Source organism: Corythoichthys intestinalis, chromosome 7 (assembly GCF_030265065.1).
Source record: "Corythoichthys intestinalis isolate RoL2023-P3 chromosome 7, ASM3026506v1, whole genome shotgun sequence".
Classification (NCBI taxonomy): domain Eukaryota; kingdom Metazoa; phylum Chordata; class Actinopteri; order Syngnathiformes; family Syngnathidae; genus Corythoichthys; species Corythoichthys intestinalis.
The window spans coordinates 26307156-26325623 of record NC_080401.1 but is presented as its reverse complement, the minus strand read 5'-3'; the positions used below and the strand labels follow the sequence as shown (position 1 = coordinate 26325623).

Sequence of the window (18468 nt, the reverse complement as noted above, 5' to 3'; positions counted from 1 at the left end):
CAGCAGGCTACTTACAGTATGTATATGATACTTCACATCTTGTGATCTTTAAAACAAACAATTGACCAATTTTCAAAGTGTGGTAGCTATTTTAAGGTTATTATGCAGGAATGTTTTTGATGATTTATTTTATCTTTATCTTTTATCTTTATCTCTTATTGTAACTCGTCTTGCACTTGAATACACTCACATTTATATATAACTTGACCAACATGATGTTTATCATGTGTATATCCTTTAACAGTATTCGACTTGTATTATACTGGCAAGTTTAACTGAACAGCTTTTTATCTATTTATTTTTTTCCTCTGTGTGATTCTATTTATTTATTTTTTTACGTGTCTGGAAGTACACAACTCACTTACACTCAGTTATTACAGTGCTGCTTTTTGCAGTTGTACCATGAATATTTACCCATGACTGTCTCATGGTTCACAATTAGCTTCGCAAGCTTAAGCAGAGTCACATTTCAAAGGCAACATTTATATGTTTTGTTCCCATTATATTTATTGTGTTTGATTCCTTTACATACGGTTGTCATTCACCAACAAACCAGTAGGTGCAATTCAGTGCACTTTACACTTTCACAAAGAATAGACCTAAATAATTAACTAATTCCAATAATGTGATCAATTGTGTGATTAGCAGTTCTCTCGACAGCAGCAATGTCAAAATAATTACTTTAAACAGCTTGGACCGTGATGTCCAAAAAATGAATCTACAAAAAATCACGTACACTGAAACCCTTATAAAAATCTAGTTTCCATCAATGTTACACACTCATTTCCATTTCGAATGCACTCCCTCTTGAAAATAATATAAAATTAAAAGTTTCAAAAGTGAACAAATCAGCACATTTCGCAAACCCTTTGTTAACAAGCCTGAATGTTTTTTTTTCTTCTTTTTTTTCTGCTGGATAGCTTCCAAAGCAGAGTCCTGAAACATGAGTACAATAGTGGTCGGAAGCATTTCAGAGTAAAATTCCAGCCTTTGAGCCCCTGAGGGTATCGGTGTAATATGTCAGATTCCAGGCCCTCAATGCTAGAGGTGTAGGTGTAGTGTGTAAAATTCCATCAATGGGAGCTGCCAGTTTATGATGCCCTCTCACAACCTTGCCTTCCCTGCAACTGACCTTTTTTTGGTTGGGGTCTCGTTCAGTTGCTTGGACACAGAGAATTTTAACAGTTTTAATGTGTTACATTGGGATTGATTCAGCATGATTCCTCATCTGACCTGATATTCAATTTAAGGAGCACAAAAGCCACTGAGGCTGGTTCAGGAAATGGCCACGGAAGGCAAACTTGACAAATCCGGAACAAAAAGAAAGCTGAAACAACACACTCAGGAAAATAAACGCACCTTTAATCTTAATGTAGAGAGTATAAGTAAGGTCGTTTCTATGGCAACATGTGTTGTTTTGTTACAAAGGTCGTATGAATATGAGGCACGCCCCTTTCCCACCCTTTTGGGTGAGTAAACAACATTGAAATATCGGTGTGTTTAGAAGTTGCCATTAAACAAATGGTTACAAGCTTCTCTTACATGATATCAATCATGTTTAGACGAGTCATTCTGCTGGTAAAAAGAAGTGTTGTATATTGTCATGGCAGGATAAAGCTGCAAGGATGTTCAGCCCACAAATAGATACAGTACAAGGCTTCTTACAGTGCATTTAAATGGCTCTGGATAGAATTTCATATCATATGTAGCAGGCGAGATGTGAGCGTAGGTTGCTCATCTAAGCATAATAGCAGTTAAAATATCTGGTCGTTTAAAGTTTAACGGAGGATATTGAGACTTAGGTCCACAGAGCCCTGATATTTTAACTGAGACTGCCAAAAAAAACCTTTTTCTTACTTGCAAAAGAGAGACTTCGGGTCCACCACTCTGGGCGTCCCACTGGTGTTTCACCGAGCCGCTGCCTAGTCTCCATTTGGCAAAAACACTTTTCTAACCCACTTAAGACTTGCTACTAACTGTTTTTATGTTTTCCCTGCTGATTTGATGGGCCAAACAATCGTTGCTTTATGTTTGTGCCATGCACAAGCTTGACAAAGACTGCAGTTACGCTTCAGGCCGGAGGTAGCAGTCGCCAGTAAAAAAAAAAAAAAGTGACGAACTCCGTATAGTCCCTTTATAAAAGCATTTCTATGCATTAATATCTTGTTGCTCACATATTCTATAGTGTTGACATCCAGTCTCAGCCAGGAGGACACCAAATATCAGGCGTTTCTGATCCGCAAACGTTTTCCAAATATGTGCAAATTACACACGTGAATTATCAGTGTGTTTCTTAAACTCTAACCAGTAAATGTCACAGTTCCTTACAAAATCCCATTTCGGTCCAAATTAGCATCAATGTCATGACTAAACATACAAGGTCAAAAAGAAAATGTTAAACGGAATCAAGAAGTCAATGCAAAGTCTTCATCTTCAAACTGTTTACTTCTTGTTGGTTCCATATTGATTCCAGGGTTTGACTTGAAGATTCCTTTTGAGAAACTTCTTGGGGATCTCACTGAGGGAGAAGGGCAACGTGGCGTTGGAAGGATTCTCCTTCCGAGAAACAATGCGATCCTTGATGGCATCTTTGATCACCTACAGGGAAAAGTGCAAAGATTAGATCCAACAATAGTATCTTCTTGATCTTAGTATGTAGAAAGCTGAATTTCATGGCCTATGTCTGGCCTGTCTTATGTATGTAAGTCTTATTTTGTGTGTGCAAAACAAAGTTCTTGCTTTCAATTTGAAAGGCTGAATGTGTCCGCATGTGCTCACATGTGGGCAGAAACAGGTGGGGCTCTTATTTTTAGGCACAGGTTCTGCCTAAAATATGTCAGCCCAAATTAAAAAAGAAAAGTTGTTGTTTTTAACAAGACATGGACTGCCAAATATTTATTTGATCAAGTCCGGACGACTTACGTTAACATAAATTGTTATGTAACCGAGCGTTTACTAAGGAGTGTATGGTAAACACTGCTAACCTGGTATGCCCTGAGAAAAAGGGAGCATTTGAGGACATGCCTCCAATTGAACTCAGTGAGCTGATAGTGATTATTCACTCATTCAATGGATTGGACATCTGTCACTGCCAATGACTGTCAATGAGTTAAGAAATGTATAAAACTGAACCAGACCAAAATGTTCTACTTTATAAATGATCATATTTATTTAAACATGATAAATATTTAACTTTATTATACTTGAATGCCCGTTAACCGTTTTTTTTCCAGACCTAAGAAGTACCATACTTGAGTTAATGTGGTTGTGGGAGAGGACACAAAATGACTTGATACGGCCCTGAACGAGCTGTGATAAGTAACTAGTTTTAAAGTTTCAATTCCACACCCAGAGCATTTCTTTCGGGACTTGGGGATGCCTGGCTCCCTAAAGCCAAGAACGTCTGTCAGGCTCCGCTTCCTCCAAACAAGGTGCCAAATTGGAATATTTTACGAAACCTAAACCATGAAAATGAACTGTGTAGACACACACGTGACAAAATGGGTGCGATCACTTTAAGTTTCATCAGGCAGGGCTTTTTGGGCTGTTAAATTGGTCCTGCAACCAGGAGAGCATGGCTTTGCATGGAGGCTCCACTTGTGTTAGGAATCGCAGAACCGATGGGGGATCCCAACGCAAACAACAAGTTAAAAGAGTGGGGAGATGCCAAGTCCATTTAACACACAATGATTGCTCAGGCGGAAGGAGGAGTGGTTGCGGTTGGCACCATAGATGCCAATGTGGGCAGCCGGCGGCCATCGGGCCGACAGTTCACCGGGTAAGTGGAGGTATCTGACGAGGGCTGTGCTGATCAGGCCCCAGAAGCCAAAAAAAGACACCACGAGCAGGGTGCCAAAATCAGTACATACAGGGTGTCCATAAAGTATCTTTACCATTTCAAAGATGTATTTAAAATGCAATTAATTAGATATTTTATTCTTATTTGTTCTATTGTATTCAGCGTTTATTGAAGTTTTTGTTTTTTTTTTACCTTTTTTAATACACTTCTACATGGGCACCATTAGTTGCACGAAGCCCATCAAGGGGATACTCGATTTCTTGCCATGTTCGCTGTAGCATAGCCTCATCAATTGTGGCAATGGCATCAGTAATCCTTCGCTTAAGGTCAGTAATGTCCCTTATCTTTTGTTCGATACACGATATCTTTAACATAGCCCCATAGAAAGAAGTCCAGGGGAGTGATATCTGGTGAACGTGGCGGCCAAGGAATTGGGTCATCCCTTCCAATCCATTGGTCTGGAAATGTTTGACTGAGGAACCCACAAACATGCAGCCCCCAATGTGGTGGTGCACCATCTTGCTGAAAAATGATGGTTGGTTGAAGGTCATCCAGTTGTGGTGCCACATATTCAGTTAAAAGGTCAAGGTAAACATTTGCAGAAATTGATGTCTCGATGAAGAAAAACACACAAAGGCAGTGTACTAAAAAAACTTTAATAAACACTGAATACAATAGAACAAATCTGAATAAAATATCTAATCAATTGCATTTTAAATACATTTTTGAAATGATAAAGAGACTTTATGGACACCGTGTATAATACGAATGCGAGAAACAACTGACGGTGAAACCAGACAAGTTGTTCAGGCGACGTGGTGGTACATCCGCTGGGCTTTTGAAACTGACTGATGATAATTGCTCTCAGCTGTGGCTGCTCCACCCTGACCTGTAATCAGTCAAACACTCCTCACCTGAGGCAGGGCTCAGGATCAAGGGATGGAGGCCCTAACAACTTGTCCCAAATAATTTTACGCACACGTCCCCATGGTTGTGGTTTCCATTTCCAAGACAGATTACCATGTTTCATTCGTCACTGGCAAAATTGGTAGTGCACAGCGCAAACACTGATTCTAAATAACAAATGCTTTATTAAAGAAAAACAAATCTAATTCAGAACACGAAAAACTACAGTCGCAGGGTTGGAGCCTTTACATCCTCTCACGCGAAAGTCTCACGGACAAAGAAATCCTACCTCGTCATATTACAAAATATACTTGATCATCTTTTTTCCACAGTGAGCTTTAATAAAATATCAATTGCATTGAGCTATTCGATATATCGCATAGTGTCATGATGATCCTGGGGAAACTCTTATCTTCTACAGCAGAAATTAATATCACAGGTAAATACATGTTTGATTAATCTGGAACCCAAAGGGGAAAAGCTGGCGGGTGTCAGGCAAGACAAGGTAAGGCAAATGTATTTATACAGCACAATTCGACCAAGGCAATTCAAAGTGCTTTACACCACATGAAGATCATAAAAATCACATTAAAATCAATAGAACGTTAAAAAAAAAAAAGACAATCGAAATAGGAAAGAAAATTATACATAAAAGTCGTATTTAATCACGAATGGAATAAAAAATTAAAAAAAATACTACTACTACTGCTAATAATTGAAATCAGCAATAGAGATAAGAATAGAAAGCAAATAGAATGAAATATATAGACAGTTATGGATATGCAGTGCTAAACAAAAGCGTTTTTAGCCCTGATTTAAAGGAGCTAACAGTTTGAGCATACTTCAGACCTTCAGGTAACGTGTTCCAGAGGTGAGGAGCATAATAACTAAATGCTGCCTCACCCTGCTTGGTTCTTGTTCTTTGAACATACAGGAGACCGGTTCCAGACGACCTTAGGGGTCTAGATGTTTCATATGATTCTAACAAATCAAGCATGTATTTTGGCAAGGCCATTAAGTGTTTTGTAGACGAGCAGTAGTACTGTATTTAATAGTCTATCCTTTGACTCACTGGAAGCCAGTGTAACTATTTCAAAACCGGTGTAATGTGGTCCAGTTTTCTTGTATTTGTGAGGACTCTGGCTGCAACATTCTGTACTAGCTGCAGCTTCCTGACTGATTTTTATCAAGACCTGTAAATATACCGTTGCAATAGTCCAATCTGCTGAAAATGAATGCATGCATACGTTTTTCCATGTCTTGTTGAGTCAGAAGCTTAATTCTGGCTACATTTTTTAGGTGGTATTAAGCTAATTTAGTGACGGACTTGAGATGGCTATCAATTATTACTACTATTACGTTAATAAGAGTGGTCCAAGAATTGACCCTTGAGGGACTCCACACGTGAATTTGGTTCGTTCTGACTGATGGTTTCCGATTGACACAAAGAAATCCCTATCATGTAAATAAGATGTGAACCACTGAAGAACAGTGTCAGTAAGCCCTACCCACTGTTCCAATCTGCTGAGTAGTATGTTGTGATCAACCGTGTCGAATGCAGCGAGTCAGGAGAGATGGTTGTATGGGGAGAAATGTTTGATGGTTGAGAATGCAGGATGAAGTGACAGAAACTAGCCCTGAGCAGAAATTGATATTTTTACATTGTATAATCATTATGTAATATAATGTATACCGTAATTTTCAGACTATAAATAGCTACTTTTTTCCACGTTTTAAATCCTGCGGTTTATAGTCCAGTCCTGCTTTTTTGTTGATTTGTTTGAGTTAATAGGCAGTGTTGTTAATAACGGCATTAGAGTACAACGGCGTTACTAACTGAGTTATTTTTGTCAGTAGTGAGTAATATAATTAATTACATTTCCAATCTTTGCAACACCGTTACCGTTAATGAGGACGTGAAGGCGCACATATCTACAAATTGGGTGAATGATGCGAGAGACACGGAGAGAGTAGAGTGGAGGGGGGTAACTCAGGGAAGGGGGTTGTGATAGCATTGCAAATGCGATGCTAGGTGGCTTGGAGAGTTAGCATAGCATTCGCTTTCTTTTCACTTACCAAAAATAGTCACTTGTCCTAAACTTTCCTTGAATGAAATGTCCATAAACCTTTTGTGATATTTTTTCAAATCAAAACAACTAGACTAAAGATTAGACTAGAGATTCAGAGTCTCTTCTGCATATTAAAAATTATATATGGCGGAAAACACTCAGGTGACTTGAAGTTCCGCTCTGAGACCCCCAATTTGGCCAAATTTCAAAATTGTCCGATATGCATGTGTGATACATCATTGGAAAGCTTAAAATCTCAATTTTCAGGGGGAAGAAAAATCATGAACAGGAGGGCATTAAAAAAAAATAAAAAAAAATTTAACAGCAAAACCCTATCTGGAGGTGAGCACAGCGAGAGCAGAATTACAGACAGCATGACTTTAACGAGATATTATCGCGTACTTACCTTGTTTTGGTCCAAAAACTCCATGTAGCATGTATCACCGAGTGTCAAGACACAGCTAAGAATGGCCACAGCTGGATTTTTGGGGGGATTTTATGGGTGAAACATGGCAATATAATAAGGGTCGGGATGCAGAAATCGCAGACATCAAGCAGTGGTCAAGATTTTCTTTTTCATATATTTACCATTTTAAACGTTTTTTTTCCCTCCAATTTTTCTTTGTTTGGATCAATTATTCATCATCTAACATATCGGAGAAAATGCGACAGTAACAAAAAAAAATACATTTAAGTGATAGTTAAGAGGTCGATATCTGTGACTTTTTTACAGACGCCATTTTTTTTCATATTGACTTAATTTGTTTGAAAGTTTAAAATACGCGAGTGAATAATTTTTGAATTTTTTTTCTTTTAAACGAAATATAAGAAATCAATTAATGATTCTGAGCTAAAAATGACAGACATTTTGAATAATAAGTATAATTAATTACCTTGGTTTTATGGCTGGGTTGAAACAAAAGCGGTTGCGCGACATCTGTAAATGGGGGTTTTCAGGGAAAAACGGACAAATTAAAAATAGTTCAGGGGCTTATTGCACCATGAATCTGCTATTGCAGCATATAGACATATTGTTCTATCAAACGCAACAGTTGTTTTGGTTTAAAATACAGCAGTTTCTTTTACAGAGGGGTGCAAGAGCAGAAACTGCTTTTTCAGTCTTGTCTGTGTTTTCCGTCATATATATCAGGGGTGTGACGGTACACACAAGTCATGGTTCAGTACGTACCTTGGTAGAGGGGCCACGGTTCAGTGCTGGTTAAGTAGAAAAGGAAAAACAAAAAGGCTTTTTTTCTCACAGCATTTGTATGTTAAAGTTTCACTCAAAAAAATGGGGTGTTGAACTGACATAAAAAAACTATGGAAAGAATTTGCACCTGATAATATTGCTTTCCTTCAGCATTTAGCAATTGTGTCCTTTTAACATAAAGCACACATGTCTAGCCAACATTAGGCCCTCATGTTGCGCGAACATTACGCACTCTTTTTGAGCCAAAATAAGGCACACATGTTCACCCCAAAATACATGTTAAACCGACATTAAAGAAATACATCATTTGCACCTGATTAAATTGCTTTCCTTCAGTATTAAGCAATTGTGTTCTTTTAACATAAAGCACACATTTGAACCAACATAAGGCACAACTATGGCTGTCAAATTTATCGCGTTAACGGGCGGTAATTAATTTTTTAAATCAATAATGTTAAAATATTTAACGCATGCACGGAACAACCGACTCATCCATTGCCGTAAACAGACTACAATGGTGCCATTGTACGCATATATAGAGTTAAGAGGCAGTGACAAGTGAGTGCAGTGGATGCAGGCATTTATTTGAACCGTGCTTTGATTTATCTAAAGCTTTGATGTGTCTTCCACAATAATACTAACTATTGAGACGAGCAATGTGGGGAAGACTAACAGGAATTGCTCTTTTTCTTACCACCCTACATTGTACACAACACAGAGACGATATAGTATTTGCAGCCGCTACTCACAGTCATGGTTAACCACTTCCCATCATGCATTTGGGTAGAACAGTTCTGTCACTACATTATCTTTTACTGAAAGCTCAACAAATACACTACATGGCAATATTTAGTCACAATATACTAACTCACATTTATCCTTTAACAACCTATCCATGGATCTCTTTCACAGAAAGAATGTTAATAATGTTAATGCCATCTTGTGGCTTTATTGTTATAATAAACAAATAAAGTACTTATGTACAGTAGGTTGAATGCACATATCCGTATTGTCTTATCTCTCCATTCCAACAATAATTTACAGAAAAATATGGCATATTTTAGAGATGGTTTGAATTGCGATTAATTACGATGAATTAATTTCTAAGCTGTGATTAACTCGATTAAAAATTTTAATCGTTTGACAGCCCTAATTTTAACGTAAATGGCCGTCAATGGCATCAATTTATATATGCCTCAATGGAATCCAGTACACTGGCATCAATAGTAGCGACATTCATGATAGTCAATGGCATGGACGTACATAGCTGTCAGTGGTATTGACTTACTTAGGCGCCACTTCAATGTAAAGGGGCTGGTATGGTAAGTGGTCAAAAATCACAACCACCAATGTTTTCCTGTCATTGAAAATGAAGGGAAAATGTTTGCCATTAAAAATGAATGGAATTCCGGTCATTTTGATAATTAAACGGTGCCGGTCGGCCAAACGGTTTGGAGTCTCCACTGCGCCGAAAAAATGTGGATAATAAGATTATGAAAGAAAGAAATAAAAATAAAGTTGAGGAATTTTACTTGCTGGGCCTTTGCCTTTCAAAGTCCCATCTAATAAAAAATCTCTTTTCACATACAAAATAAAAATTCAATGGTGACGGTACCAATGAGGTGTCCCTTACTTTTTCAGGGAGTTGGCAATCATACTTTTAAATCTCGCGAGAAATCACAAGACTATTGCAATTAGTTGGAAAGACACATTAACATTACGTTGCATCAACAATATCTAATCAAGTTCCTCATTCACTGTTCATGTTTATGTAGAGACTGCATGATTCAATCATGCTCACCTTGAACATATGATGGTTTTTTGCTGAAAATGCACAGTCTTTTAGTAAACTTTACGACCTGCCTGATTCATTTTTTTGAGTGTAGGTGAAATTTTAAAAAATGTAAAAAGTGTGACCCATGTTTTTTTATTTAATTTTTATTATTTTGTATATTTTTAAAAAAGAGTTCAGTTCAATTCAATCATTTAATATAAACATATTTGATGTGAAAGACATTATAGAATGGATCATGTAATAACGTGTAGAACATGAAAAGTAATGTCAGGTACTTTGCCGAGTAACTAATTACTCAAACATTAACTGAGCTATCAACTCAATTACCTTTTAGGAGAAGTCATTTGTAACTGTAACTAATTACTTTTTAAAAGTAACATTAACAACACTGTTAATAGGTAACACTTTATTTGACAGTGGCGTCATAATTATGACATGACACCTGTCATTGGCATTAATGAATGCTTATGATATCCGGCAAATTTTGTCACCAACTCCATCTATGTCCATCTTGGATCTTTTACATCCATTCAAAAGTGAGATCATTAGTAGGTTAATACCTTTTGGTGTAAATATTCCATAATACCGTGAATACAGCTGCAGCTAAGGCTAGGTTCATACCCAGAGGCGTCGCGTCCCATTAGGCAAACCAGGCAATTGCCTAGGGCCCCCAGCCAGCAGGTGCCCCCAGAGGGCCAACAGATTTAGCACACGCAGCTTTACTGCACTGTCGCAGCGCCAAGTTTAGGAGTGTTTCAATACAATGGAATCATTTGGCAGATTATCTAACAATTCTGTTATGAATCCCAATCAGCACTAACCACGCCACATTGATTATACATGTTTAAGAAAGTCCAATCAGCTACTAATACCACATGATTGTTTAAAGAGTGACTCATAAGGTACTCTCTGAGCAGTCCTTGCTGAGATGTTTTACGTTGATTTTCACAGGCCACATCATTATTCATGTGACTACTTAAAGAAATGGTGATTTTTCCAAAAAACGTCTATTAATGGGTCTATCGTATTCCTCGTCGAATACTCTGTAAGAAAAATATAACATATGCATCTAAAATAATCCTAAACGATTTTATTAGCAATTTTGATACTCCTTTTAGCAAGGTTCCTTGGGTATGCGCATGGGTAGTCCTGTTATTGTCCTACGTCACTAGCGCTGCGTATTCTGGAAGCGAGAATAGGCGTAAGGTGCGCATTTCGAGCAGACCTGTTAAAATGTGTGCGTCTGTGAAAGAATGTAAGTAAATCCATATGAGTCAGTGTATAGTACTTAGTTTTTGCCACTTTTATGGCCAAGATGACCGCACGTGCACGCAGCGCGCACTCGCACACCCCCACCTTTGTGTTCATTATACTGCGCGAGTATGTATGTGTGTCACGTGACTCAGAGTGAGAGTGGGCGGCGATCTGGCCTTTTTTTAATTGGCAAAATGAGGAAAAGTTATCCTTCTGGAAGGGAAAAAAGCAGAAGAGGAAGAAAGGGAGCAAGACAGTGGTGAGTGTACTATGTTACTGTAGTTGTATGTCCTAATGTAGTAGAAGCACTGCAGACTAGTAGCAGTAGTAGTATTTTTATGTCCTAAACCAATTAACTGCCTTGACTTGTTGTAACTAGCTTGTTAGCGTTTGCTAACAGCATTGCAGCATGCTAGCGTTATTATGCCTTTATTAAATAGGCTATTGCTCCAAGTCCAACTGTCCCCTTTACTCGCACATGCTCGAAGGCCCCCATGTTGCTTGTGGCCTGGGGCCCCAGGGGACCCTTGCTACGCCTCTGTTCATACCGCAGGTCCGATTTTTTGTCATATCTGTTTTTTTTTTTTTTGCGTGCCCGTTCATACTGCCTTTGTCCATTGAGACCGTTCAAGTATTACGCACGCGTACTAATTCGAAGTCCGACACGTGCTGAGCAAGAAGACCCGCATGCGCAGAAGCATCAAAACAAATTACACATGCTGGCTGTCATCCATCATTCCAGGGAGATCATATTTTGATTTCCAAAAAGAGGACACAAATAACAGACAGAAATAATCCCAGTTTAGGCTTATATTTAGTTATATATATTAGTTTATATGGATCGATAGCATGCACGCACTGTCCGTGCATGTCACACACACATACGGGCAGTTTGCCCCGACTCTTGGCCATGTAAGCAATTGCTCATATAGAGCAGAGAGAAAACCGACCATTCTCAAGCTTATAGTCTAAAAAATATGGTAATTATAAATCCAGAAGTGTTGTTTAAAACAGTGTTTACAATGAGCCATGTTGTCGATGTTCAAACTAAATCAATTACGCAGCGCAAGAGCGCTCTGGCACTGTCAAACTAGTTGGTGGAAACTTAAATCATGTTCCATTAAATCATCTTTTAACAATGACAATTGGAATGTGGGAGGTACTCTTAGTTGTCTGGAGAAAAAAAAAGTAATGCGCTAGTTGTAAATCAGAATATAATTTTATGTTCCTTCCCGATTTTTAACAACATTTAATCATAAACACAATTTCTTAAGGTGCTTAAGAAATAAAGCTGAGTTGAGTTGAGTTGAGCTGAGACACTGCAATTTACAGTGCTTTTACACAAGCAAGATCGTTATTTGCACAAAGAAATTGCAGTGATATTTATCACACTTCTGTCTAGTACTGTACAGGCACATTTCTGGTCAACAACCAAGTCATCTATCTTCACTTGGTCATCTTTTCATTTCCAAAAAGATGTTTTTATCACTGTCTGGCATAAGGTTATCATCATGCATAGATACCAAGCACATAATATATGTCGGGTGAGCATGGGAATAAAAAAAAACAAAAAAATACAATTCCCAACTGTTGCTTTGAATCAGGAGGGATTTTCAAGTGATCTGTTTGGCCATTGCGTCACACTTGACTCAGCATCTCCCACGGAAGTGACTCAACTACAGTCCATTCGAGGCTACTCTCTAATAGTGATACGCCCACACCCGACAATACTTGTACTCACCGTAGAAAGTTTTGATGTTGCACCATAATATAATAATGATAGCGTGGTGACAACGCAAGTATTCAAAGCATTCCCTATTGCCACATTTTGAGGATTAGTCAGAATTAAAGTTGTGGAACCTGGTGGACTGACCTCCAAGTTGTTGAGAGTGTTGAACTCCATGAGGTCGTGCAGTCGGGTATAAGCCTCATTAGAGTATTGGAAGTTGAACGTGGAGAATGGCGACTCTGGGTCGTCAAAGATGTCAAAGTCTGCAAAGTCCTTCTCCTTCTCTGTCTCTCTTGGTACACCTTAAAAATAAATAGAATGGGTGTTTTAAGAGTAACTTGATGAACCACGATGATAATACAGGGCTTGTACAGGTTTCCTTAAGGTGAATTTGAGACTTTTTAAGACCTTAAGACCATTTTAAGACCACTTATAACAGAAATTAATACCAATGCCAGGCCAAATGTCGCTTTCCTTCAGTTAAAGCTCTAGCACTACATAAATATATAATAGAGTATTTACCATAATTTTCGCACTATAACCCGCCACCCACCAAATGTGACACAAAAACAGCATTTGTTCATAGATAAGCCGCAGCGGTCCTCACTGTATTGTGGGATATTTACACCAAAACTGGTAATGTTTTATTTGACAGCGGCATCATAAGACTGTCACAAGACTAAATGAACCACCATAAAGCTTTGAACCAATTGGCCGCAAAGCTTTATTGATTCAAGAAGCTTCATTTGGCCATCACTGCTCCCTTAGGGGAGACTGTCAACCTCTGCTGCCACCTGCTGTCAACACTGTTGTTGTCCAACAATCCTCCTATCATGCATTGCAGCGCTACAGATGTAAATAACAATAAAAAAATCATGTTCTGTGATAATTATTTATTCACTTACTGTTCCAGTTGTTTCATTAATTGCTAGTTAAGGTATTTGGCAACACTTTATTTGACAGTGGCTCAATAAGACTGCCATTAGACAACCATAACTATGACATGACAGTGTCATGAGCATCAATGAATGCTTATTACAGATGTCATTAAGTGTTATCCGGCAAATTATCTCAATTCTGAATTGATGTAAAAGATCCAAACTGGACATAAATGGAGTTAGTAAAATAATTTGCCGGATGACACTTAATGACATCTGTCATAAGCAGTCAGTAATGCCCATGATAGTGTCATGTCATAAATATGACCGTCTTATAACAGTCTTATGACGCCACTGTCAAATAAAGTGTTACCAAATCCCATAAAAAGTAATTAATGAAACAACTGGAACTGTAACTGAATAAATAATTTGCACAGAAAATGAATTTTGATTGTTATTTACATCTGTAGCACTGCAATGCATGCTAGGAGGCATGTGTTGCCTATTAACCCAAATAAATAATCAAATCAGCTGCACTGGACGATAAGCTGCAGGATTCAAAATGAAGGAAAAAAGTAGCGGCTTATAGTCCGAAAAAATTATGGTAGTTGTTTATTTTTCTCGTTTATAAAAAAAAATATATATATATATATATTAAAATAAATATACGTTTTGAACAGTTTTTATGGCAACAATGTCTCTAAACGACTAATTGATTATGAGAATATTTGTCGAGTCATTTGCTTATCCATTAGTTATTGATTATTTGATTATTCGTGGCAGTTGTAGTTGGCAGGCATAATGTCTCGCCGAAGGAAACTGTAACCACAATGTGTTACGCGACAAAGTTGAGTTTGACAACTCTGCTCTAGATCGAAGAAAAATTCTCAGGCACAATTTCAAGCTCGAGTTTACAATTTAAGGGATTTAAAACCTTCCAGATGAGATGAAATGTCTTTTCAAGATCAGTGATTTAAGAATTTAAATATTTTAAAGTCCCAGCAAGAACCCTGATTATAAAATTAGCACTGAAGCTAAAAACAAAAACATCCCAGAATCAAGCATGACAGATATTTTGTTCATTTTACATGTCTGTGCGAAAGGACCAGTGTTGTTAATAAGTGTTAGAATAGAACGGCATTACTAACTGTAATTTTTGTCAGTAGTGAGTAATCTAACTAATTACATCTTTGCAATGCCGTTACCCTTACTGAGGATGTAAAGGCGTGTGTTACTATACGTTACTACATTGGTTGAATGACGCGAGAAATGTCTGAGAGACACGGAGAGAGAAGAGCGGGAGAGGGGAAGGGGGTTGTGACGCCGTTGCAAACGCGATGCTAGGTGGCTCGGAGCATTAGCATAGCATTAGCATTTAGCGTGGCGAGCGTTAGGTTAAAGGCTCGGGAAACTTTTTACTTACAGTTCGTGGCGTTCAGGTGGGTACAGTTAATTGAAAATAATGGACTGTTTTACTGCTCAGTATGCATTATCATCACCAAGTAGGCATCGTCCTTGTAGATGCTACAATAATAATTTGTTTTTCTTTTTTATTACCAAAAATAGTCACTTGTCCTAAACCTTTCTTGAATGACGTATCCATAAACCGTGTGTGATTTTTGTTTTTTTTTTAATCAAAGCTAGAGCAAAGATAGAGGAGTGACGAGATTCAAGCTTCACCTGCATATTGAAAAATATATATGACGGAAAACACAGACAAGGCTGAAAAAGCAGTTTCTGCTCTTGCCCTCCCCCCCCAAAAAAAGCAACGTTTAAAAGGGTAAATATATGAAAAAGAAAATCTCGACCACTCCTTGATGTCTGCGATTTGTGCATCGCGACCCTTGTTATATTATACCATGTTTCACCCATAAAATCCCCCCAAAATCTGTCTGTGGCCATTCACAGCTGTGTCTTGACACTCAGTGATACATGCTACATGGAGTTTTTGGATCGAAAAGAGGTAAGCACGCGATAATATCTCGTTAAAATCATGGCGTCTTTAATTATGCTCTCTTGTGCTCTCACCTCCAGTTAGGGTTTTGCTATTTATTTATTCATTTTTTTAAATGCCCACCTCTTCAAAATTTTTACTTCCCCCAGACAATTGAGATTTTAAGCTTTCCAATTATGTATCACACAGGCACATAGGACAATTTTGAAATTTGGCCAAATTGGGGATCCCAGAGTGGAACTTCAAGTCACCTGAGTGTTTTCCGCCATATATGTATTAGGGGTATGACAGTACACACAAGTCACAGTTCAGTACAACAGGAAAAAGGGTTTTTTTTTCTTAGAGTGTTTGAAAGGTAAAGTTTGTATACCATTAGACTCTTATATAGGTGAAATTTTAAAAAATGTAAAAAGGGTGACCTGTTTTTTTTAGGTTTTTTTTTTTTATGAAAAAGAATTCAATTCAATCAGTTACTATAAACATATTTGATGTGAAAGACGTTACAGAATGGATCATGTAATAACGTGTAGAACATGAAAAGTAACTCCAAACTCTTACGTTGAGGTAACTGAGTTACTAACTCAATTACTTTTCGGGAGAAGTAATTTGTAACTGTAATTAATTATCTTTTTAAATTAAGATTAACAACACTGGAAAGGACAAAAATATGAATACACATCCTGCTTCAATAATTACTACTTTTCTGCTGTATAGGCAGAATATGAAATATAAATCAAAAAGTTGATCCGGATCTCATTTTACTCATTTTAAGTTGGCTATGTTGGCAAGTTTTTCATGAAGTCAAGGAGTCACAAAAGTTTTCTATACCACATAACATGTTTTAGGGCAAGGTTGGTTTGGAAGCTGTTCCAACTTCAAACTGTTTTAATCACAAGTAAATTTTAAAGAGTGCAGTGAGTGGGAATCAATCATAAAACCGCTTCAAAAACGTTAAATACACTAGCAAAGAATGAATGAATTTCGCTCGCTGCTATTGTAGGACAAATGCCTTACTTGCAGTCACATGTAAAACAAATTTACGAATGATGCATCAGACACTTCTTAGAGAAAATTCTTAGACAAAACGCAATTTGGAGGAAAAAGTGGCACTTTGGAAAATAGTACCAACCGATAGGAAACTGATTCAGCATTTAGTCTGGATAAAGTCCTTCTCTACAAACTGGAAGTCCATTTATGGATAATGCTGTTGGTTAGTGAAAAAAAAAAACTTATGTAAGTTCCATAAACAGACTGCGGAAGTACGTGGGTACATGACTGAATGCGCGTAAAGAGACACTGGACAGACGATGAGATGAAGATGAGGTGCAAGGATGTCTTTGTGAGGATGTATCATGATAAATGGGCTATTTACACATAACTCTCCCACAGCAGTGACAGATTCCCAACCAGCACCTGGCTCCTCAAGGAACCATCATTCTCACAAACAGCTCATAAAACACACATGGACCGTTGCTGTTCCTGTCTGTGTGCACACGCAATTCCAGGCAGCAAAATGTATGTGGGTTTAAAGACGCATCATTTCCATTAATATCCACAGCGACCCTGAGCGCAGACATTTAATCGGGAGCTATGTGGCTCAAATGGCAAAAAATAATTATCCGTCCTCTACAATTATTGCGCAAATTCAAGGAAGCGATGCCTCATGTGCCGTTACGGTAAAATGCCACAAAGGGGTGCAGTTTGAATGTTTTTCCTGCACATATCCTGTGGAAAACTGGCCATATGTACACTTACCAGGCGCTTTGAACTGCCTGAAGTTGATATTCACCAGGACAAAGTGGATGACGGTTGGGCAGTTCTTCTCGCCTTTTTTGGGTTTGAACACGTAGCATTCCTTGAGGCCCTCTCGGTCGAAGACTTTTGGATCAATTTTCGGGAACGGAAGCTTGTTCATCCGAGCCCACTTTTCAGCCAACAGGAGCTCCTGGTGTGTGAATTTTGAAATGAGATCGTGGCCTCGTGTATGAATTAGGGGTTGCAACGGTACGGCAAATGTACATTGAGTTTAAAATCACAGTTCATGTCATAATCACAGATTGAATTCCATTTAAAATAAAAGACAAACGTCTATAAACTGCTAGCATGATGGTGCTACCAGTGATGTGTGCATTTAAAATAAAAGACTTAAAATACTTTTAAAACAAAAGCCTCAAACTGCTAGCGGGAATTGATGTCAGCTGTACAGTACTTTACATTAGTCATGCAACGATTAATCGATTAACTCGAGTATTCGATTAGAAAAAAGAGATTCGAATTAAATTTTGCTGCTTCGAGTATTTGTTAAATTATTGTGGCGTTGTAATGGTTTATTTTGAAAGTGTTTACATTCAGTTTTATTGATTTGAATGGATACACTGCCCTCTAGTCTGCCTCATTTCACATGGCTGAATCCAGCTTCTCCATGTTAAGACCAACATAAGTTTTTGTTGGAGCTGATGTTTTTTTTGCTGGATTCATAATTTAGCTTATGGGTATATTTAGCCGTTTTTGTGGGAATATATGTCTGAACCATTTGTTAAGAGTATTGTGAAAATTTTTTTTTTTTTAAGTTTTATATTTAGCGTTTTATAGCATTTAAGCTAGCGGACTTTTGCAATGTAAATTAGCCAATTTTTATTTTGTTGTACATAAATCCTTATTTAATTGATTTTTTATACCGTTTGAAGCTCAGCTCAGGTATTTTAATTTTTCATGTTCCTTATCCGATTACTCTATTATTCGACAAACTAGTTCATCGGTTAATCGACTACTGAAATAATCGATAGCTGCAGCCCTACTTTACATACGAAGTTAATTCATTCCAGGACCTTGTTTGTAAGTTGAAATGGTCGTCTGTTGAGCAGGATTTTCCCA

The 18468-nt window shown here is 37.8% G+C and overlaps 1 protein-coding gene across 1 annotated transcript in view; it reads right to left on the bottom strand.

The window, feature by feature from the left end:
• Positions 1 to 474: 474 nt before the first annotated feature.
• pla2g4ab (phospholipase A2, group IVAb (cytosolic, calcium-dependent)) overlaps positions 475 to 18468 on the bottom strand; it is a 56434-nt gene continuing 38440 nt past the window's right edge. Inside the window, exons 17-19 of the mRNA XM_057840859.1 lie at positions 17350 to 17539; positions 12907 to 13064; positions 475 to 2598 (exon numbers count right to left, since the gene is read on the bottom strand). Coding sequence (XP_057696842.1) covers positions 2443 to 2598; positions 12907 to 13064; positions 17350 to 17539 — 504 coding nt within the window. The 3' untranslated portion in view covers positions 475 to 2442. The remainder of the gene's footprint in view (positions 2599 to 12906; positions 13065 to 17349; positions 17540 to 18468) is intronic.